At 44.6% G+C, this 23,258-nt stretch overlaps 1 protein-coding gene across 2 annotated transcripts in view; it reads left to right on the plus strand.

Annotated features, from left to right (window-relative positions):
• Positions 1-23,258, plus strand: part of LOC112247575 (fibrillin-2) — a 247,297-nt gene that overhangs the window by 63,859 nt on the left and 160,180 nt on the right. For both annotated transcript variants that reach the window (XM_042302707.1, XM_042302708.1), the window contains exons 8-11: positions 915-1,040; positions 11,674-11,826; positions 16,309-16,596; positions 18,386-18,529. In XM_042302707.1, coding sequence (XP_042158641.1) covers positions 915-1,040; positions 11,674-11,826; positions 16,309-16,596; positions 18,386-18,529 — 711 coding nt within the window. The remainder of the gene's footprint in view (positions 1-914; positions 1,041-11,673; positions 11,827-16,308; positions 16,597-18,385; positions 18,530-23,258) is intronic.

Raw genomic sequence — 23,258 nt, forward strand, 5'->3', positions numbered from 1 at the left:
CAAGTGACCCTAAATGGTGTAGAACGTCTTAGATTGGTGCATGGTAGAACTGAGTGTTCTATTTTACTGTATGAGGTTCAGCAAGTAATGGTATTGATTACCTTTGGAAATCAATTCTTGGCAAAAGACATCCATTTTGAAACAGGACAAAAAAAAATACATGAACATTGAGACGTTCCTTCCCTTGAAGTCTCAAAATGGCGTCTTCCTCTCTCCAAGTCGTTTTTTTTCTTTTTGAGACGTGGTCCAGTATGTTAGTGCTGCAGACTGTAGTTTACTGAGGTAACAGTCCCAACACTGAGCCCACTGTTTCAGTGACAAAGGTAAATACGAACCTCCTCTCATGCTTTTCCCTCTCTTTTTTTTTTACTGCCTCTCCAACATGCTTTGGATTCTTCAAGTGCAAGTCACTCTTTGTAAAGATATACACTGGGATTAACAGTGAGAGGCCATGCAGCACAGTACTGGCTTAGGGTTGAGTCCCAAATGACAACCTAGTACGTATGTAGTGCACTATATAGGGAATAGGGTGCTATTTGGGGCGTAGCCTTACTGTAGCCCCTTACTGTAGGCAGACTGCAAAGTTTAATTCAATTTAAATTCAAAATACCTTATTTATCCCACAAGGGGCAATTGTGTAGGCAGCAGTATATACAGAAAATGTAAATTTGTCCCTATTTGTGAAATAAATTTGTGAAAAATGTGGTCTTTAATTTTGTGTTGTTTTGTGTATTGTGGAGATTGGGAATTATATATTATTACAGTATGTTATTCACATACATGTTGAGAATGTAGAAAATACAAATTTCAACAAAAATGACATTTAGTCATAGGTGATACATTAGTCAAAGATTTTCCTTGCTGTCTGACACCAATGAGACACCGGGTTATAACATGTATCTCTTTCCTGTCAGATGTGGATGAGTGTGTCACCATTTCCCGCATTTGTGACGGAGGACAGTGTTTCAACTCGGTGGGCAGTTACTCTTGTGTTTGTCCCTCTGGCTACATCCCATCTCCTGACAAAACTCGCTGCATTGGTAAGTAGATTCTAGTAGAAACCAGAAAGTTTAGTGGATCTACGTGTATCTTTTCTCTAGTAGTGGTTTTAACACTCATCCAATGTAAATCTGGTAGTCCTGCTAGCATCTGGTAGTCCTGCTAGCATCTGGTAGTCCTGCTAGCATCTGGGTGATGTATTGTTTGGGTATTAGTCCACATTACCAGAAACTGGATTTATTTTCATTTACCCATAGACTTAGGCTTAAGCTTGACTTTCATGTTACCCACTGTGTGTGTGTGTGTGTGTGTGTGTGTGTGTGTGTGTGTGTGTGTGTGTGTGTGTGTGTGTGTGCGCAACTGGGCATGTGTGTGTGTGTGTTTCTGTGTGGGCATGTGTGTTTTTTTTCCCATCTGTGTGTGTGCGCGTGTGTGCGTGTGTGTGTGTTGTTTCAGGTGCAGTATTATCCCTGTGTAATCTGCACAGTGCTGAGACTGCTGACCACCAGTTCCTCTCAGATTCATTTACTCAGTGTGTAACTACAGGCAGTCTCTCTCGATCTCTCTCTTTCTCTGTACTCTGTGTTCTGTCTCTCTCTAACTCTTTCTCTCTCTCTCTCTAACTCTTTCTCTCTCTCTCTCTCTTCGCTATGTCTCTGTCTCTCTCTCTTCGCTATGTCTCTGTCTCTCTCTAACTCTTTCTCTCTCTCTCTCTCTCTCTCTCTCTCTCTCTCTCTCTCTATCTTTGCTCTGTCTCTCTGTCTCTTTCTTCGCTCTGTCTCTTTTTTCTCTCTCTCTCTCTCTCTCTCTTTGCTCTGTCACTCTGTCTCTCTGTCTCTTTCTTCGCTCTGTCTCTCTCTCTCTCTCTCACTCTTTCTCTCTCTCTCTCTCTCTCTCTCTCTCTAAATCTTTCTCTCTGTCTCTCTCTCTCTCTGTCTCTCTGCCTCTAACTCTTTCTCTCTGTCTCTCTCTAACTCTCTCTCTCTGTCCACTCTCTAACTCTTTCTCTCTCTATCTTCACTCTGTCTCTCTGTCTCTTTCTTCACTCTGTCTCTCTGTTTCTCTCTCTGTCCACTCTTCCTGTTTGCGGATATTGGATTTGGTGTTCCCCTTGTGTTAAAGCCCATTCATCCAGAAAGCTCTATTGTGACTTAGCCCCAGTCATTCCATCATAATGGCCTACCACATAGCTAGTCATCTTATTTACTCATGGTTGGTATTTGATTTGATTTTTAGTACATTTACCTGGGTAAGTAAAGGTAGACTTAAAAATAAATAAATCAAAAGCACTTAATCATTAGTATTCGTCCACCCATCATGAGGTTTGAAGCTATTCCATATTTACTGTACATGAAACCTTTGGCCTTGTAGTATATAGGACTATACCAAATCAAAGTTTGGGGCTATCACCACCTATTTTATGACTGAAAGTTCCCCACTAACCCCAATCCTCACCAGAGATACTTGGAATCTGGAATGTTGAGACGGGGAGGCTAAACGGCAGTGTCTCTCCACTGCTGGCTTGGAAAGAAAGGTGCAAGTCATTGTCATCAGGTTTCTTGTTAACAACCCATGTCATCGAACCCGAAGCCCGAGACCCCGCTCTCTCTTACTCCATCAGCAGCTCTGGGCTTTCATGTGAATTAGAAAGGCCCATCAGGAGCCTTGTGTGTGTGTCTCTCTCTCTCACACTCTGTGTCACTCTCTCTCTATGTCACTCTCTCAATTCAATTTAAGGGGTTTTATTGCCATGGGAAACATATGTTTTGCATTGCCAAAGCAAGTGAAATAAACAATATGAACTCTCTCTCTTCTTAGTTTTTTCTCTCTCTCTCCTGTACTGTTGTGTGTCTGGGCCAATTACAAACTACAGAGCAGGGTTACAGTTAGTGTTATTTACCTTTATTTAAGCAGGCAGGTCAGTTAAGAACAAATTCTTATTTTCAATGACGGCCTAGGAACAGTGGGTTAACTGCCTGTTCAGGGGCAGAACGACAGAATTGTACCTTGTCAGCTCGGGGATTTGAACTTGCAACCTTCCAGTTACTAGTCCAACACTCTAACCACTAGGCTACCCTGCCGCCCCATGTTTTATTGTTATGGTTACCAGGGTTATGGTTAGGGTTACCAGGTTGGTCCAGGGGAGAAAACCAGACCAGACCAGGCTAGGCTACCCCTCCATCTGAAGCATGCTCTGACAAGTGGAGAATGGGGGGGAGGAGGACTTTGTGTGTGTGTGTGTGTGTGTGTGTGTGTGTGTGTGTGTGTGTGTGTGTGTGTGTGTGTGTTGGGTAGAGATCAAACAGTGTCAGCAGCTGGACCTTAACCCACAAGTTACCACCCATCACACACCTCACATTCCCCTAGTTGAGACAGGGGGATGAGGAGAGAGTGGTGGGAGAAAGATCAAGGTCAAGGTAAAGGATGACGTGTCAAGTGGGGTGGTTTCATGCTGCAAAATGACATTCAACTTTGACGTCTGTATGTAGAGATGATTCTAGATAATAGGTATTTTATCAAGGTCAACATTTTTGTACAGAAAGAAAGACCGTCCAAAGAGTAAGAGAGGAAATGTGGTTTAACAGCTGGAAGCCCCCTCGTTTGTGTCCCAAATGAGGCCCTATTCCCTAGGTAGTGCACTACTTTTGACCAAAGCCCATAGGCAATTTGGGACGCAGCCCTCATCTCCAGAGCTTAAGGCATTTGCCGGTCTGGCCTGTTGCCTTGTCTCTGGCTCCTCTGTCTCTCCAGGACAGCCATTAGCAGATAACCAGCTCCAGAGATAAAGTACATTGCACTGGTCCCACTCTCTTCCTCCCTCAACCCCTAGCTCTTTCCCTCTCTCCCTCAGCCCTCAGAAAGACCAACAAAAGAACACTGAACAGACTCTATTAGATTAGATCAGACGTAGCAAGCTCCTGGGTTTGGTTAGTCTTTTCATTAGTGTTGGATGTAGATCTATAGCACACAAGGTTTGTGGACTACTTTGTCAATTAGTGAAGCGACAGGGAATAAAGGTTTTTTGTTAAAGCCCTCCAGCCCTGATACAGCTAATCAAGGTCCTGATCAGCAGCTGATTAGTAGAACCAGGGCAGTATTCATTAGAGTGTAACCGATGTGAAATGGCTAGCTAGTTAGCGGTGGTTTGCGCTAATAGCGTTTCAAATGGTGACGTCACTCGCTCTGAGACCATGAAGTAGTTGTTCCGCTTGCTCTGCAAGGGCCATGGCTTTTGTGAAGTGATGGGTAACGATGCTTCGTGCGTGTCAGTTGTCGATGTGTGCAGAGGGGGTCTGGTTCGAGCCCAGGTAGGTGCGAGGAGAGGGACGGAAGCTATACGGTTACAAGAGCACAATGTAGCAAAATGTTTGTAGCAAAACAAGTGTTCCTCATTGGACAAGTTCAGGGAGTCCCTCTCTGTTTCCGTCCGTTTTCTTAGTTTTGATTCCTAATTAATACGGCCCAGCCAGGTGTGTTGGGCTGGAACAAAAGTAGCTCTCCAAGAGGGTTGGCAAAGGTTATGGTGGTGTAGGGGTTAGTTAACACAGGCAGTTAGGAAAGCAAAGGCTAGCTTTTTCAAACAGAAATTAGCATCCTGTAGCACAAACTCCAACAAGTTCTGGGACACTGTTAAGTCCATAGAGAATAAGAGCACCTCCTCCCAGCTGCCCACTGCACTGAGGCTAGGAAACACTGTCACCACTGATAAATCCACTATAATTGAGAATTTTAATAAGCATTTTTCTACAGCTGGCCATGCTTTCCACCTCTACCCCGGTCAACAGCCCTGCACCCCCCACAGCAACTTGCCCAAGCCTCCCCCATTTCTCCTTCACCCAAATCTAGATAGCTGATGCTCTGAAAGAGCTGCAAAGTCTGGACCACTACAAATAAGCCGGGCTAGACAATCTGGACCCTCTCTTTCTAAAATTATCCGCAGAAATTGTTGCAACCCCTATTACTAGCCTGTTTAACCTTTCTTTCGTATCGTCTGAGATCCCCAAGGATTGGAAATCTGCCTCGGTCATCCCCCTCCTCAACGGGGGACACAATCTAGACCCAAACTGCTACAGACCTATATCTATCCAACCCTGACTCTCTAAGGTTTTTGAAAGCCAAGTTAACAAACAGATCACAGACCATTTTGAATCACACCTTACCTTCTATGCTATGCAATCTGGTTTCCGAGCTGGTCATGGGTGCACCTCAGCCACGCTCAAGGTCCTATACAATATCATAACTGCCATCGATAAGAGACAATACTGTGCATCGACCTGGCCAAGGCTTTCGACTCTGTCAATCACCACATTCTTATCGGCAGACTCAACAGCCTTGGTTTCTCAAATGACTGCCTCGCCTGGTTCACCAACTACTTCTCAGACAGAGTTCTGTGTGTCAAATCGGACACACTGTTGTCCGGACCTCTGGCAGTCTCTATGGGGGTGCCACAGGGTTCAATTCTCAGGCCAACTCTTTTCTATGTATACATCAATGATGTCGCTCTTGCTGCCTGTGATTCTCTGATCCACCTCTACGCAGACGACAACATTCTGTATACTTCTGGCCTTTCTTTGGACACTGTGTTAACTAACCTCCAGACGAGCTTCAATACCATACCACACTCCTTCCGTAGCCTCCAACTGCTCTTAAATGCAAGTAAAACTAAATGCATGCTCTTCAACCGATTGCTGCCCACAGCTGCCCGCTCGTCCAGCATCACTACTCTGGACGGTTCTGACTTATGTGGACAACTACAAATACCTAGGTGTCTGGTTAGACTGTAAACTCTCCTTCCAAACTCACATTAAGCATCTCCAATCCAAAATTAAATCTAGAATTGACTTCCTATTTCGCAACAAAGCCTCCTTCACGAATGCTGCCAAACATACCCTCGTAAAACTGACTATCCTCCAACACTCTACTCAGCAAATTGGATGTAATCTGTCACAGTGCCATCCGTTTTGTCACCAAAGCCCCATATACTACCCACCACTGCGACCTGTATGCTCTCGTTGGCTGGCCCTCACTTCATATTCGTCGCCAAACCCACTGGCTCCAGGTCATCTATAAGTCTTTTCTAGGTAAAGCCCCGCCTTATCTCATCTCCATGGTCATCATAGCAACACCCACCCATAGCACTCGGTCCAGCAGGTATATTTCACTGGTCACCCCCGAAGCCAATTCCTCCTTTGGCTGTCTTTCCTTCCAGTTCTCTGCTGCCAATGACTGGAACGAACTGCAATAATCACTGAAGCTGGAGACTCATATCTCCCTCACTAACTTTAAACACCAGCTGTCAGAGCAGCTCACAGATCACTGCACCTGTACATATCCCATCTGTAAATAGTCCATCCAACTACCTCATCCCCATACTGTTATTTATTTCATTTATTTTAAGCCTTTGCACCCCAGTATCTCTACTTGCACATTCATCTTCTGCACATCTATCACTCCAGTGTTTAATTGCTATATTGTAATTATTTCGCCACTATGGCCTCTTTATTGCCTTACCTCCCTTATCCTACCTCATTTGCACACATTGTATATAGACTTTTTTCTACTGTATTATTGACTGTATGTTTGTTTATTCCATGTGTAACTCTGTGTTGTTTGTGTCACACTGTTTTTCTTTATTTTGGCCAGGTCGCAGTTGTAAATGAGAACTTGTTCTCAACTAGCCTACCTGGTTAAATAAAGGTGGAATAAATAAAATAGGGGCAAGTTGCCCCTAGATGCTGATCTTGGGTCAGTTTTGCATTTCCCCTATTAATGCTTAAGGTCCGGATTGGGGGAGGGGAAGCTAATGCTAGACCTGTACATAGGGGACGGGTGAGGCTCCTTAGAGAGTGTTCTTAAGTGTAATTCAGAGTGCAAAGACGCAGAGACGCGACAGTCTGCATCCCTTTGTGACATCTACGCGGCTCTAAAACCAACGTACAGCCCGAACACACACTTTCCCACAATTCCCAACCAATGCGGCTCCATGTATACCTCCTCTATTCATCTGAATGTGTTGACAGTTGGAGAAATTGCTTGAGCCGCGCTGATTAATTCGGAAAATATGAAAGCCAACGGTCCAATATTCTAGAACACTGCTGTGCGTGTGAGTACAGGTTTATGGTCTCCGATAGAATCCATCCTTATGACCACTAGAACAATGAAAGGAGCCAATTGGCATTCTGTATTTATTTGCAAATTAGAAAAATAACATAAACGTTTAGCTGTGCAAGTCAAGTGATGGTAACATCTGGGTTTTGGTTTGCGATTGGCTGATGTGATGTGGATCCCCCATGATTTTCCCCAAAGGGTGTATATTTATTTTGGATATCATTTCTAAGGTCAGGGTTATGTTTTTGTTGGAGCATTGTGAAATACATTAGTAATCAATAACAACCCCCCCCAACCCCGTGACTGACATGTTGTGGATGCAGATATAATTACAACATATGTGCATTTCAGCATTTCAATTGTGGTGATACAATGTAACTCTGCATGTTACATTCCTGAATGAGTACTTTAATCACAGGGTCTCTACTGTATCTAGAACAAAAAATAACATGCTCTTTATTGAGGCCCACATGTGCATACAGGCCTTCGAGCCACGGATGTCAGACAAGACTAGGGCTGCACCTTATGGGCCTTTGGTCAAAAGTAGGGCACTATATAATAGGGAATAGGGTGACATTTGGGACTCACACTCTCGTTCTTCAGAAGTTCCCTGCTGACCTATATACAGTAGAGCCAGCCAGGCTACCGTAGGATGCTCAGCCACCTCTCACGCCACACTGTCGAAATATGCAGCCATAAATGTTTTAAGGGGATTTCTGGCGACACCAAGCTGAAGTACTGTGTGTGTGTGTCCACAGTACCTCAGTATGTGTGCCTCGTATGTGTGTTTTGTGTGTTAACTGACTATAAGATCAATGTGTGTGTGTACGTGTGTGAATTCCACTGCAGTGGTGTAGTACTCAAGTCCAGTCTCGAGACCACATATTGAGTGTCTCGGTCTTGTCTCAGAGTCGGATACATTCGTACTCGGCCTTGTCTCAGAGTTGGATACATTCGTACTCGATCTTGTCTCAGAGTTGGATACATTCATACTCGGTCTTGTCTCAGTGTCGGATACATTCGTACTCGGTCTTGTCTCAGAGTTGGATACATTCATACTCGGTCTTGTCTCAGAGTTGGATACATTCATACTCGGTCTTGTCTCAGTGTCGAATACATTCGTACTCGGTCTTGTCTCAGAGTTGGATACATTCATACTCGGTCTTGTCTCAGTGTCGGATACATTCATACTCGGTCTTGTCTCAGAGTTGGATACATTCGTACTCGGTCTTGTCTCAGAGTTGGATACATTCGTACTCGATCTTGTCTCAGAGTTGGATACATTCATACTCGGTCTTGTCTCAGTGTCGGATACATTCATACTCGGTCTTGTCTCAGAGTTGGATACATTCATACTCGGTCTTGTCTCAGAGTTGGATACATTCATACTCGGTCTTGTCTCAGTGTCGGATACATTCGTACTCGGTCTTGTCTCAGTGTCAGATACATTCGTACTCGGTCTTGTCTCAGTGTCGGATACATTCGTACTCGGTCTTGTCTCAGTGTCGGATACATTTGTACTCGGTCTTGTCTCAGTGTCAGATACATTCGTACTCGGTCTTGACTCAGTGTCGGATACATTCGTACTCGGTCTTGACTCAGTGTCGGATACATTCGTACTCGGTCTTGTCTCAGAGTCGGATACATTCGTACTCGGTCTTGTCTCAGAGTCGGATACATTCGTACTCGGTCTTGTCTCAGTGTCGGATACCTGCTGCAGCCGCTGCAAACTAGCACAAAACAAAAGCTAGCGAGCTATACCGTGTGAAAACTACTGCTCGCTATTGCACAGTGACATGTTGGCCTTCAAGAAGACAGAAGTTTCCATACGTTTTTGTAAAAACGGTCCCGCCTATTAAGTCAAAATGTGATTGGCTGATTCCACTGTCACTCCAAAATTTTGCCCTAATACAGTTGAATGGCAGTTGCCTTTATCTAGCTTCAGATGGCCTAGCCAATGTCTGACTTAGCTAGCTAGATGTATCACCCCAGTGACCAGCAGTGTTAACCCTTTACTTTCCAACAAAAACTGAAAAGATTAAAATCAGAACATCATTGAAAATAATATTATAATTATAGCATTACTATTATATTATTATAATTATTATTTTATAAATCCGTAGCCTTTCTTTGAAGGCGTGGAAGGCCCATTGTTCCCCACTGTGTTTGGGTTAGTAATCATTTGTAGTGGTGCTATTTTCCCCCAGAATGCATTTTTTTCCACTGAATGACTAAAGAATCCGTATGTTGTTCTGAGATATGAACACAGAAATACTGGACATTTTGAACTCTTATTAGGTGATGATTTGACAAAATGACAATCATGAATTGGATTGGATTCGCAGTTTTCTGGTCTTGGTCTTGACTCGGTCTCTGACCATTTGTCCCCCTCCCAGTTTCGGTCTTGTCTTGGTCTTGACTCGGTCTCTCCCCTCCGTTCTTGGTCTTGACTTGGTCTCGCCCCCCACCCCTCCGGTCTTGGTCTTGACTTGGTCTCGCCCCTTCGGTCTCGGTCTTGACTCGCTCTCGACCCCGCCCCTGCATTCTCTGTCTTGTCTCGGTCTTTACTCGATCTTGCCTCCCCCGATTTCGGTCTTGACTTGGACTCGCCCCTCCGGTCTCAGTCTTGACTCGGTCTCGCCACCCGATCCTCCCAGTCTTGGTCTTGACTCGGTCTCGCCCCTCCGGTCTCGGTCTTGACTCGGTCTCGGTCTTGACTCGGTTTTGCCCTCCGCCCCTCAGGTCTCGGTCTTGACTCGGTCTCGCCCTTCCGGTCTCGGCCTTGACTCGGTCTTGCCCCTCTCAGTCACATTCTTGACTCGGTCTTGCCCCTCCCAGTCACATTCTTGACTCGGTTTTGCCCTCCGCCCCTCAGGTCTCGGTCTTGACTTGGTCTCGCCCGCCCACCCCTCCCGTTCTCAGTCTTGACTCGGTCTCGCCCTTCCGGTCTCGGTCTTGACTTGGTCTCGCCCCTCCCAGTCTCGGTCTTGACTTGGTCTCGCCCCTCCGGTCTCAGTCTTGACTCGGTCTTGCCCCTCCGGTCTCAGTCTTGACTCGGTCTCCCCTCCGGTCTCAGTCATGACTCGGTCTCACCCCTCCGGTCTCAGTCTTGACTCGGTCTTGCCCCTCCCGGTCTCGGTCTTGACTTGGTCTTGACCCCCCACCCCCCGCGCCCCTCCCCCCCTCCCACCCCCCCCCCTCAGTGACCCCCCCTCCCCGCCCCTCCCAGTCTCGGCCTTGACTCAGTCTTGACCCCCCCCCCTCCCAGTCTCGGACTTGACTCGGACTCGATTTGCTCCGGTCTTGGTCTTCAATCTGTCTCGCTTTAGATGGTCTGGAACACAACACTGTTACACTGTATTCTGCCCCCTGAACAAGGCAGTTAACCCACTGCTCGTAGGCCTTCATTATAAATAAGATTTTGTTCTTAACTGACTTGCCTAGTTAAAGGTAAAAAAAAAAAAAAAAAAAACTCCCCAAAAACACAACACTGTTCCACTGTATTCCGCTTGTGCAATAACAAAATATCAACATCTGTTCCACTGCATTTCTATGTCATTACAAAGTATTTAGTAACTATGTACCAACAGTGTTGTTATTGCCTTAATTACAGCAGTACAACACACAACACAGTGTTTGTCATGGGCTGGCTGCTTAGGAGAAAGGACACTGTGTTTTCAGGAACCGAAGTAGCAAAAAAACACCAAACGCTTCATTTTCAGGGATGACAGTGTGTTTTGACTTCATCTAAAATGCCCCTGATAGATGTCTGTAATATTTCACATGTCGTCCACATCAAGGAGTTATGTGAAAACGACGTCAAAGTGCTCCCCCGTATTTACGACAAAAAGGTCGCCATAGGTCGCAGGGTGAAAGGAAGCAGCTATTAGCTGAGTGAAATTAGCAACAGCGTTGCGGAATTCAAGTGGTAAATGTATGAGAGGATGAATTAGCACATTTCGAAACATTGGGTGAATTATTAGGCTTGTACTGTCTGCCTGCCTCGCTGTCTGCCTGTCTCGCTGCCTGCCTGTCTGTCTGCCTGTCTGGCTGTCGCCCTGTCGTTCTGCCTGTCTCGCTGCCTGCCTGTCTGTTTGCCCGTCTGGCTGTCGCCCTGTCGTTCTGCCTGTCTCGCTGCCTGCCTGCCTGTCTGTCTGCCTGTCTGGCTGTCGTTCTGCCTGTTCGTCTGCCTGCCTGTCTGTCTGACTGTCTGGCTGTTGCCCTGTTGTTCTGCCTGTCTGGCTGTCGCCCTGTCGTTTTGCCTGTCTCGCTGTCTGCCTGTCTCGCTGTCTGCCTGTCTGGCTGCCTGTCTGGCTGGTTGCCTGTCTCGCTGTCTGCCTGTCTCGCTGTCTGCCTGTCTGTCTGCCTGTCTGGCTATCGCCCTGTCGTTCTGCCTGTCTCGCTGTCTGCCTGTCTCGCTGTCTGCCTATCTGGCTGTCGTTCTGCCTGTTCGTCTGCCTCTCACCCTGGGACAATGTGTGTCTGTGACAGCATCCTAGTCACCTATGACAAGGTGTACAGTATGTGTTAACTGTGTGATGCCATGTCTTGTTCCCTCTCTCTCAGACCAGCAGGCAGGCTCGTGTTTCGGGGGTCTGCTGAACGGCCGCTGTGCCCAGGAGCTGCCCGGCCTCTTCAGTAAGGCCACATGCTGCTGTGACAGTGGACGCTGCTGGGCACGAGGGGCCCTGCCTGAAATATGCCCCGCCCGACGATCAGGTGAGTCACCGATCTATAATATTCCCCCTATGCCAATGTTTGGTTGGCAAGCCTGGTTCTTAGTTAGTGTGATGAAACATTTACAATGAAGATATTTAATTTATTAGTAGTGATAATCTCCTATTCTACTCAATAGACTATCATATCTTGAGGTTACATGCTTTGGTTCCAAAACACTTGAGTCAATCAATTATGGCCTTGACTTAGCTAATTGATTAAATTAAGACCCTGCTTGATGCTAATATGTGTCTTAGTGCTGGGCTCAGTCTAACACCTGAGATCATTTGGCTCTCTAGGACCAGGGCTGCCTATCTCCATACACTATGCAGTGTCATGTGTGAATGACTATCATTATTAGCTATTTCAACGTCAAAACCTTTAGACATTTCAATCAATCAATCAAATGTATTTATAAAGCCCTTCTTACATCAGCTGATGTCACAAAGTGACACATATATACACTTACAGTGGCAAGAAAAAGTATGTGAACCCTTTGGAATTATCTGTATTTCTGCATAAATTGGTCATTAAATTAGATCTGATCTTCATCTAAGTCACAACAACAGACAAACACAGTCTGCTTAAACTAATAACACACAAATGATTGTATTTTTCAAGTCTATATTGAATACATCATTTAAACATTCACTGTGTAAGGTTGGAAAAGGTATGTGAACCCCAAGGCTGATGACTTCTCCAAAAGCTAATTGGAGTCAGGAGTCAGTTAAGCTGGAGTCCAATCAATGAGACGAGATTGGAGATGTTGGTTAGAGCTGCCCTGCCCTATAAAAAAACACTCACAAAATTTGAGATTGCTATTCACATGAAGCATTGCCTGATGTGAACCATGCCTCAAACAAAAAAGATCTCAGAAGACTGTTGACTTGCATAAAGCTGAAAAGGGTTACAAAAGTATCTCTAAAAGCCTTGATGTTCATCAGTCCACGGTAAGACAAATTGTCTATAAATGGAGAAAGTTCAACACTGTTGCTAGTCTCCCTAGGAGTGGCCGTCCTGCAAAGATGCCTGCAAGAGCACAGCGCAGAATGCTCAATGAGGTTAAGAAGAATCCTAGAGTGTCAGCTAAAGACTTACAGAAATCTCCGGAACATGCTAACATCTCTGTTGATGAGTCTACGACATGTAAAACACTAAACAAGAATGGTGTTCATGGGAGGACACCACGGAAGAAGCCACTGCTGTCCAAAAAAACATTGCTGCACGTCTGAAGATAGCAAAAGAGCATCTGGATGTTCCACAGCACTAAAAAGGCACAGCACACCAACATCAAAACCTCATCCCAACTGCAAAGTCTGGTGGAGGGAGAATCATGGTTTGGAGCTGCTTTGCTGTCTCAGGCCCTGGACAGCTTGTTATCATCGACGGAAAAATGAATTCCCAAGTTTATCAAGACATTTTGCAGGAGAATGTTAGGCTATCTGTCCACCAGTTGAATCTCAACAGAAGTTGGGTGATACAACAGGACAACGACCCAAAACACAGAAGTAACTCAACGACAGAATGGCTTCAACAGAAGAAAATACTCCTTCTGGAGTGGCCCAGTCAGAGTCCTGACCTCAACCTGATTGAGATGCTGTGGCATGACCTAAAGAAAGCGGTTCACACCAGACATCCCAAAGATATTGCTGAACTGAAATAGTTTAAAAAAAGGAATGTTCCAAAATTCCTCCTGACTGTTGTGCAGGTCTGATTCACAACTACAGAAAACATTTGGTTGAGGTTATTGCTGTCAAAGGAGGGGTGACCAGTTATTAAATCCAAGGGATCACATACTTTTCCCACCCTGCAACTGTGAATGTTTACACGGTATGTTCAATAAAGACATGAAAACGTATAATTGTTTGTGTGTAATTAGTTTAAAAAGACTGTGTTTGTCTACTGTTGTGACTTAGATGAAGATCAGATCACATTTTATTACCAATTTATACAGAAGTCCAGGTAATTCCAAAGGGTTCATATACTTCTACTTGCCACTGTACTAATCTGGGGGAATGGGAACCAGGTGTGGGGAATGGGAAGCAGGTTTGGGGAATGGGAACCAGGTGTGGGGAATGGGAACCAGGTGTGGGGAATGGGAACCAGGTGTGGGGAATGGGAACCAGGTGGGGAATGGGAAGCAGGGGGAATGGGAACCAGGTTTGGGGAATGGGAACCAGTTTTGGGGGGGAAAGGTTTGGGGAAAGCCAGGTGTGGGGAATGGGAACCAGGTGTGGGGAATGGGAACCAGGTGTGGGAATGGGAAAGGTTTGAGACAAGACAGTTTGGGAATGGGAACCTGGGTGGTACCATGGGAATCAGGTGTGGGGAATGGGAACCAGGTTTGGGGAATGGGAACCAGGTGTGGGGAATGGGAACCAGGTGTGGGGAATGGGAACCAGGTGTGCGTAATGAGACAAGACAGTCTGTGGTTGGTGGTAATGAATCGAGTTCAGTGACGCCTAGAAGGCCCGGTAACGTAGACCTCCGGAGCTGGTGAACGGAATGAGCAGCAGTACCTGGGGGTGGATCCGTGACACTACTTCAACGTCAAAACCTTTAGACATTTCCATAGTTATATTTCTCTGTATCATTATTAGCTACTTCAACGTCAAAACCATCGTTATATCTCTCTGTATTAAAGAGTTATGTAGGTTCTGCCCTCAACTGCACCTCATTGTAAAAAGCCCTTGAAAACCTGAGGCAGGTTGGAGAACCGCTGAATCTGATGCTGAGCCCAGTTCAAAGCTCCTGTCATGTGGTAACAGATAGTGTTCAGCTGCTGCAGGCGGTAACAGAATTTTACCTTGGTGATGTCAGGGCAGACTGGAGGGCACGGAAAGCCCCTGGCACTCTCCCCCATTTCCTCTGGCTCTCACCCCAGACTGGGCATAGCACACAGGATATCTGCTACTCCAACTCCTACTTCACTGGCATGTGTTGCTTTGGTTTCATCTCAAGTCTAGAGGACAGGGGTGAGCAACTCAGGTTGGTTTCATCTCAAGTCTAGAGGACAGCGGTGAGCAACTCAGGTTGGTTTCACCTCAAGTCTAGAGGACAGCGGTGAGCAACTCAGGTTGGTTTCACCTCAAATCTAGAGGACAGCGGTGAGCAACTCAGGTTGGTTTCATCTCAAGTCTAGAGGACAGCGGTGAGCAACTCAGGTTGGTTTCATCTCAAGTCTAGAGGACAGGGATGAGCAACTCAGGTTGGTTTCATCTCAAGTCTAGAGGACAGGGGTGAGCAACTCAGGTTGGTTTCACCTCAAATCTAGAGGACAGCGGTGAGCAACTCAGGTTGGTTTCACCTCAAATCTAGAGGACAGCGATGAGCAACTCAGGTTGGTTTCACCTCAAATCTAGAGGACAGCGGTGAGCAACTCAGGTTGGTTTCACCTCAAATCTAGAGGACAGCGGTGAGCAACTCAGGTTGGTTTCACCTCAAATCTAGAGGACAGTGGTGAGCAACTCAGGTTGGTTTCACCTCAAATCTAGAGGACAGCGGTGAGCAACTCAGGTTGGTTTCACCTCAAATCTAGAGGACAGTGGTGAGCAACTCAGGTTGGTTTCACCTCAAATCTAGAGGACAGTGGTGAGCAACTCAGGTTGGTTTCACCTCAAATCTAGAGGACAGCGGTGAGCAACTCAGGTTGGTTTCACCTCAAATCTAGAGGACAGCGGTGAGCAACTCAGGTTGGTTTCACCTCAAATCTAGAGGACAGCGGTGAGCAACTCAGCTTGGTTTCAACTCAAATCTAGAGGACAGCGGTGAGCAGCTCAGGTTGGTTTCATCTCAAGTCTAGAGGACAGGGATGAGCAACTCAGGTTGGTTTCATCTCAAGTCTAGAGGACAGGGGTGAGCAACTCAGGTTGGTTTCACCTCAAAACTAGAGGACAGCGGTGAGCAACTCAGGTTGGTTTCACCTAAAATCTAGAGGACAGCGGTGAGCAACTCAGTTTGGTTTCACCTAAAATCTAGAGGACAGCGGTGAGCAACTCAGATTGGTTTCATCTCAAGTCTAGAGGACAGGGGTGAGCAACTCATGTTTGTGGGGGGGCGGAACGTCTGCTGGGTCATGTTCGGTAAGCACAAAATGGGAGAAACGTAGGAGAACTTGAACTTGTCCAATAATGTTCATAAAATCTTCAAAATTGTTGCTGTGTTGTGGCCTACAGAACATGACCGTGGGTTGTGATTGCTTTAGATCTTATCGAGAGCTTTAGAGAGTATTTGTGTGCTATCGGAGCAACCAACTGACTTGATACTTTGATGTCAAAGAGAGACATAGTCAAGGGTTTGAAGTAGTTTGGCTTAGTGTCCTTAGACATGATCTGTTTCAAGGCACACTGTAGTTTTGACCTTTGACCTCTACTGCCGGTCAAACCTATTGATGTTTGAACATTTCAAACCTGTTCCACCATCATCCAGATGACCTTTCCTCTCATTGCTGACTAACATTTTGATCTTTGTCTCACCGTCCCCCAGAGGAGTACCGCCGGCTGTGTGTCCAAGGAGTCCTACCCTACCCAGATGGAGACTTTGGAGGGAGACCCAACCCCATGAATCCTCTAAATCCTTTGATCCCTCAAAGACCCAATGGTGGCAACGACCCGTCCAGCCCCAATGGTGGCTATGATCCATCTAGACCCAATGGGGGGTATGACCCATCCAGGCCCAATGGTAGGTATGATCCATCTAAACCCAGCAGTGGCTACGATCCAACACTGAATGGCCAAGGGGTTCCTAATGGAAATGGACAAAGGCCAGACTTAGGTAAGGAAACCTCCACATGCACTATAAGCACCCACACATTCAACAGATAGAGCATAGGAGCATATGAGCATAAGCTCTGCAAGCTGTAAGACATGCACAGTACATATATGCAGAGCATTCGTTAAGTATTCAGACCCCATGACCTTTTCCACATTTTGTTACGTTACAGCCTCATTCTAAAATGGATAAAATAAAATAAAATCCTCATCAATCTACACACAATACCCCATAATGACAAAGTGAAAACAGGTTTTTAGAAATGTTTGCAAATGTATTAAAAATAATAACCAGAAATACCTTATTTACATAAGTATTCAGACCCTTTGCTATGAGACTCGAAATTGAGCTCAGGTGCATCCTGTTTACATTGATCATCCTTGAGATGTTTCTATAACTTGATTGGAGTCCACCTGTGGTAAATTACAATTGATTGGACATAAGTTGGAAAGCCACACAAATGTCTATTTAAGGTCCCACAGTTGACAGTGCATGTCAGAGCAAAAACCAAGCCAGGGGGTTGAAGGAATTGTCCGTAGAGCTCCTAGACAGGATTGTGTCGAGGCATGGATCTGGGGAATGGTATCAAAAAATTTCTGCAGCATTGAAGGTCCCCAAGAACACAGTGGCCTCCATCATTCTTAAATGGAAGAAGTTTGGAACCACCAAGACTCTTCCTAGAGCTGGCCGCCCAGCCAAACTGTTCAATCTGGGGAGAAGCCAATGGTCACTCTGGCAGAGCTCCTCTGTTCCTCTGTGGAGATGGGAGTTCCTCTGTGGAGATGGGAGAAACTTCCAGAAGGACAACCATCTCTGCAGCACTCCACCAATCAGGCCTTTATGGTAGAGTGACCAGACGGAAGCCACTCCTCAGTAAAAGGCACATGACAGCCACTTGGTGTTTGCCAAATGGCACCTAAAGAACTCTCAGACCATGAGAAACAAGATTATCTGTTCTGATGAAACCAAGATTGAACTCTTTGGCCTGAATGCCAAGCGTCACGTCTGGAGGAAACCTGGCACCATCCCTACGGTGAAGCATGGTGGTGGCAGCATCATGTAGTGGGGATGTTTTTCAGCGGCAGGGACTGGGAGACTAGTCAGGGTTGAGGGAAAGACGAATGGAGCAAAGTACAGAGAGATCCTTGATGAAAACCTGCTCCAGAGTGCTCAGGACCTCAGACTGGGGCGAAGGTTCACCTTCCAACAGGACAACGACCCTAAGCACACAGCCAAGACAACGCAGGAGTAGCTTCAGGACAAATCTCTGAATGTCCTTGAGTGGCCAGCCAGAGCCCGGGCTTGAACCCGATCAAACATCTCTGGAGAGACCTGAAAATAGCTGTTCAGCGACACTCCCCATCCAACCTGACAGCGCTTGAGAGGATCTGCAGAGAAGAATTGGAGAAACTCTCCAAATATATGTGTGCCAAGCTTATAGCGTCATACTCAAGAAGACTCAAGGCTGTAATCGCTGCCAAAGGTGCTTCAATAAAGTACTGGGTAAAGGGTCTGAATACTTATGTAAATGTGATATTTCCTTATTTTAAAAAAATGTTGTACATTTACAAAAATGTCAAAGTTTTTGCTGTTTTTTTAATGGGATATTGTGTGAAGATTGATGAGGGAAAAATGTGTTTTACTACATTTTAGAATAAGGCTTTAACGTAACAAAATGTGGAAAAAGTCAAGGGGTCTGAATCATTTCCAAATGCACTGTAGATGGATTGAGGGATGGATGGAGGGGAAAGCACACTGATTATGATGAGCTACTATGGGGTATGTTGGACAGGCACAGCGACTCTGAACCAGACGATAAACGTCTGTAAGCAGCTGCCCAACCTGTGTCTGCACAGTCGCTGCATCCTCGTGGGCTCTAGCTACCGCTGCGAGTGCAATAACGGCTACACCCTGGACACTCGCCAAGAATGTGCAGGTACAGTATAGTATATATATACATCAAGATATTAAACGTGTTTTTATACATGTCTTCGATTGATTGACCATCACTTTTAAAATGTTAGTTCCAACGCCCACAGTGGTTGGGATACCAGGAACTCTGGTGTTCTTGATTGATTGACCATCACTTTTAAAATGTTCGTTCCAACGCCCACAGTGGTTGGGATACCAGGAACTCTGGTGTTCTTGATTGATTGACCATCACTTTTAAAATGTTCGTTCCAACGCCCACAGTGGTTGGGATACCAGGAACTCTGGTGTTCTTGATTGATTGACCATCACTTTTAAAATGTTAGTTCCAACGCCCACAGTGGTTGGGATACCAGGAACTCTGGTGTTCTTGATTGATTGACTAACACTTTTAAAATGTTCGTTCCAACGCCCACAGTGGTTGGGATACCAGGAACTCTGGTGTTCTTGATTGATTGACTAACACTTTTAAAATGTTCGTTCCAACGCCCACAGTGGTTGGGATACCAGGAACTCTGGTGTTCTTGATTGATTGACCATCACTTTTAAAATGTTAGTTCCAACGCCCACAGTGGTTGGGATACCAGGAACTCTGGTGTTCTTGATTGATTGACCATCACTTTTAAAATGTTAGTTCCAACGCCCACAGTGGTTGGGATACCAGGAACTCTGGTGTTCTTGATTGATTGACCATCACTTTTAAAATGTTAGTTCCAACGCCCACAGTGGTTGGGATACCAGGAACTCTGGTGTTCTTGATTGATTGACTAACACTTTTAAAATGTTAGTTCCAACGCCCACAGTGGTTGGGATACCAGGAACTCTGGTGTTCTTGATTGATTGACCATCACTTTTAAAATGTTAGTTCCAACGCCCACAGTGGTTGGGATACCAGGAACTCTGGTGTTCTTGATTGATTGACTAACACTTTTAAAATGTTTCAACACTTTTTAGACTTTCAACACTTTTTCAGATGATCCCATATGTACACTTTAAAAGTTTTGATGTTAACATTGTGGTGCGTTAACACTGTGGGTGTTACAGAGTCAAGTTTGCTCTGTCAATACTGCACAGCAATAAGAAAGCATTGTGGCAGCACATTTCAAGTAAAGAGTTATTAGTCAAACCCAGAAAGACCATTGGCCATCGACCCTCTTCCCAGCTGTCCTCTCAGAACGTCCACTTTCTAGCCACAGATGTTGAGTTGAGTTTATTAGGATCCTTATTAGCTACTGAACATGCAGCAGCTTCTCTTCCCGAGGGCCATTAGCTACTGAACGTTCAGCAGCTACTCTTCCTGGGGGCCATTAGCTACTGAACGTTCAGCAGCTACTCTTCCTGGGGGCCATTAGCTACTGAACGTTCAGCAGCTACTCTTCCTGGGGGCCATTAGCTACTGAACATTCAGCAGCTACTCTTCCTGGGGGCCATTAGCTACTGAACACGTAGCAGCTACTCTTCTTGTGGGAGCTACTGAACATTCAGCAGCTACTCTTCCTGGGGCCATTAGCTACTGAACGTTCAGCAGCTACTCTTCCTGGGGGCCATTAGCTACTGAACACGTAGCAGATACTCTTCTTGTGGGCCATTAGCTACTGAACATTCAGCAGCTACTCTTCCTGGGGGCCATTAGCTACTGAACGTTCAGCAGCTACTCTTCCTGGGGGCCATTAGCTACTGAACACATAGCAGCTACTCTTCTTGTGGGCCATTAGCTACTGAACATTCAGCAGCTACTCATCCTGGGGGCCATTAGCTACTGAACGTTCAGCAGCTACTCTTCCTGGGGGCCATTAGCTACTGCACATGCAGCAGCTACTCTTCCTGGGTTCCACATAAACCATACAAATATATTACAAAGTACCAAACAGTTATAGACAAGAACAACATAAGATATTACATTTAAAATAAAATAAAATAATAGTTATAAATAAGTTATAAATAGGAAAGACACCAAGAGCCAACCGCAAAATACTAGTTACACACTATTTACATGCCAATAGCAAATTATGATCAATAACATCAAAGGCTGCACTGAAATCTAACAATCCAGCTCCACCTATCATCTTATTATCAATTTCCTTTAGCCAATCATCAGTCATCTGAGTCAGTGCAGTACAGGTTGAGTGCCCTTCCCTATAAGCATGCTGAAAGTCAGTAGTTAACTTGTTCTTTTAAAAATAGCATTGTATTTGTTCAAACACAATTTTCTCCATCAGTTTACTAAGAACAGGCAGCAAACTGTTAAAGCCAGCAAAGGGTGCTTTACTATTTTTAGGTAGTGGAATTACTTTAGCTTCCTTCCACACCTGTGGACACACACATACCTTAAGGCTTTGGTTAAAGACATGGCAAATAGGGGTGCCAATACGGTCTGCTACCACTCTCAATAGTATCCCATCTAGGTTGTCTATAGTTTTTCCACCTCTTCCACACACACTTGACCAAATTAAAAGACAATAATACTTCTCTTTCATAATTAGATCTTCAAGGGTTCTGGAAACAGTTAGTTTCTTAACAGCTGCATGTTTGTCAACAATTGGCAAGAATCATTTTATAAATCTCCCACGTGATCCTCCTCCTTGTACACATCAGACCAACATACATGTTTTACATCTTAAACAATAGAGTCCTGAGAAAACATTTAGTATAATCTCTTATAAATAACTTTAGGCCTTTGGTACTTTGGCTTTCCTTGTTATTGCCACAATGTTATGGTCACCAATGTTCCCTCTAACACACATAATAAATAAGCACAAAATTTAACTTCACTTTCTAGAGTTTTCCCCCTTAGTTATTAACACTATCAACGTTTCCCTTTACTGTGGGAATTGTGATCGAATCAACGCAATATTAACCACATTCAATACAACATCCCGAAACAAAACTATGCAAGAGTATGAAAACTAACTATGCAAGAGATTTTGTTGTAGGCAGAACACATCAGAGTATGATTCTATTGCATTGAAACACAAGACTCAGCCCGTACTTTACACAGACCGGTGCGGCATAACCAATCAGAGCCGCAGTAGGCCTACATGCAAATACACCATTGCCATATATGGATCTGTGCCATTCACTTTGAACTGGACTGAGTTTACAGCATGAGTGATCATGAGTAGATCCGCTTGTTTTGAGATCAAAGCGAGAGCTGCATGTAACCACGTGTGCATATTTGTTCATAATCTTTGCTAGTTAGTGAATGGATGTCACAGATCCAACACTATTGTAAACACTCTAGTTGGTTGAGTGATAACATGGGTCATGTTACAGCAGGGGCCTCCAACCTTTTCTAGCATGAGAGCTACTTTAAAAAAACATATAGCGAGCTACCAGTGATGTAAAAATACTTAAAAGTACTAATTAAGTTGTTTTTTGGGGTATCTGTACTGTACTATTCATATTTTTGACAACTTCATACTTTTACTTCACTACATTCCTGAAGAATATTATATACTTTTTACTCCATACATTTTCCCTGACACACAAAATTACTCGTTACATTTTGAATGCTTAGCAGGACAGGAAAATTGTCTAATTCACACAATTATCAAGAGAACATCGCTGGTCATCCCTACTGCCTCTGCTCTGACAAGACTCACTAAATACAATTGTTCATAGAGAAACAACTAAATTAGATGTTCTGAGTCCAAGTCAATGTTTAAATCACATCAGAATATATATTCTTTTAGGTCTGGAAGAAAACTAACAATTGTTTAATTCATTGGTAATACATTTGAATTAATTGTAATTATGTAATTCTCCTTTAATTGCATATCTGGCCCTTTAATTGGGCATCTAGCGAGTGAGGCATGTGCCCTCTAATGTGCTGGTCTAGCGAAGGTTCTGGACTGCTGCTGCTCATTTCATGTTTGCTATAATAGATACAAATGATATACTTGCTCATGATATACTTCTGCCAGGTAAGACTACTTTGCCATTAACATTTCATTGAGAATGTTTTGGGGGAAAGTATTTCTGTCAACTCACAGGATGGTTATCACATCAACTGGCTACACACAGAGTGATTGACAAACGCAAGCGACAGACAGACAGACAGACAGACAGACAGACAGACAGACAGACAGACAGACAGACAGACAGACAGACAGACAATATTGCTGGAAATTAATTGGCAAATATTGTGTTAGTTTTGTCTTTTTAATGTAGTGGCTAACCAGGAGTGAACATAATTATTGATTGATTAATTCAATAGTAGCTGGCAGAGGTGGGACCAAGTCATATAGCTGTCGGCTATATTAGCCACAAGTACTGTAAGTCTCAGGTCTTAGCACTCAAGTCCCAAGTCAAGTCCCAAGTCAAGACTGTCAATTATCAAGTCAAGTTTCAAGTCTTTAACTTTGAGTTTCGAGTCCTAAACAAGTCATAATGTGCTCTTTTTTCACCTTTATTTAACCAGGTAGGCCAGTTGAGAACAAATTCTTATTTACAACTGCTACTTGGCCAAGATAAAGCAAAGCAGTGCGACACAAACAACAACACAGAGTTACACATGGAATAAACAAACATACAGTCAATAATACAGTAGAAAAGTTCTATGTACAGTGAGTGCAAATGAGGTAAGATAATGTAAGGCAATAAATAGGCCATGGTGGCAAAGTAATTACAATATACCAATAAAACACTGGAGTGATAGATGTGCAGGAGATGAATGTGCTACGCGTGCTCTTCACCAAATGTAATACAATTTCATATTTTTAACAAGAATAATAGTT

The sequence above is a fragment of the Oncorhynchus tshawytscha genome, linkage group LG20 (genome assembly GCF_018296145.1).
Source record: "Oncorhynchus tshawytscha isolate Ot180627B linkage group LG20, Otsh_v2.0, whole genome shotgun sequence".
In the NCBI taxonomy this organism is placed as follows: Eukaryota; Metazoa; Chordata; class Actinopteri; order Salmoniformes; family Salmonidae; genus Oncorhynchus; species Oncorhynchus tshawytscha.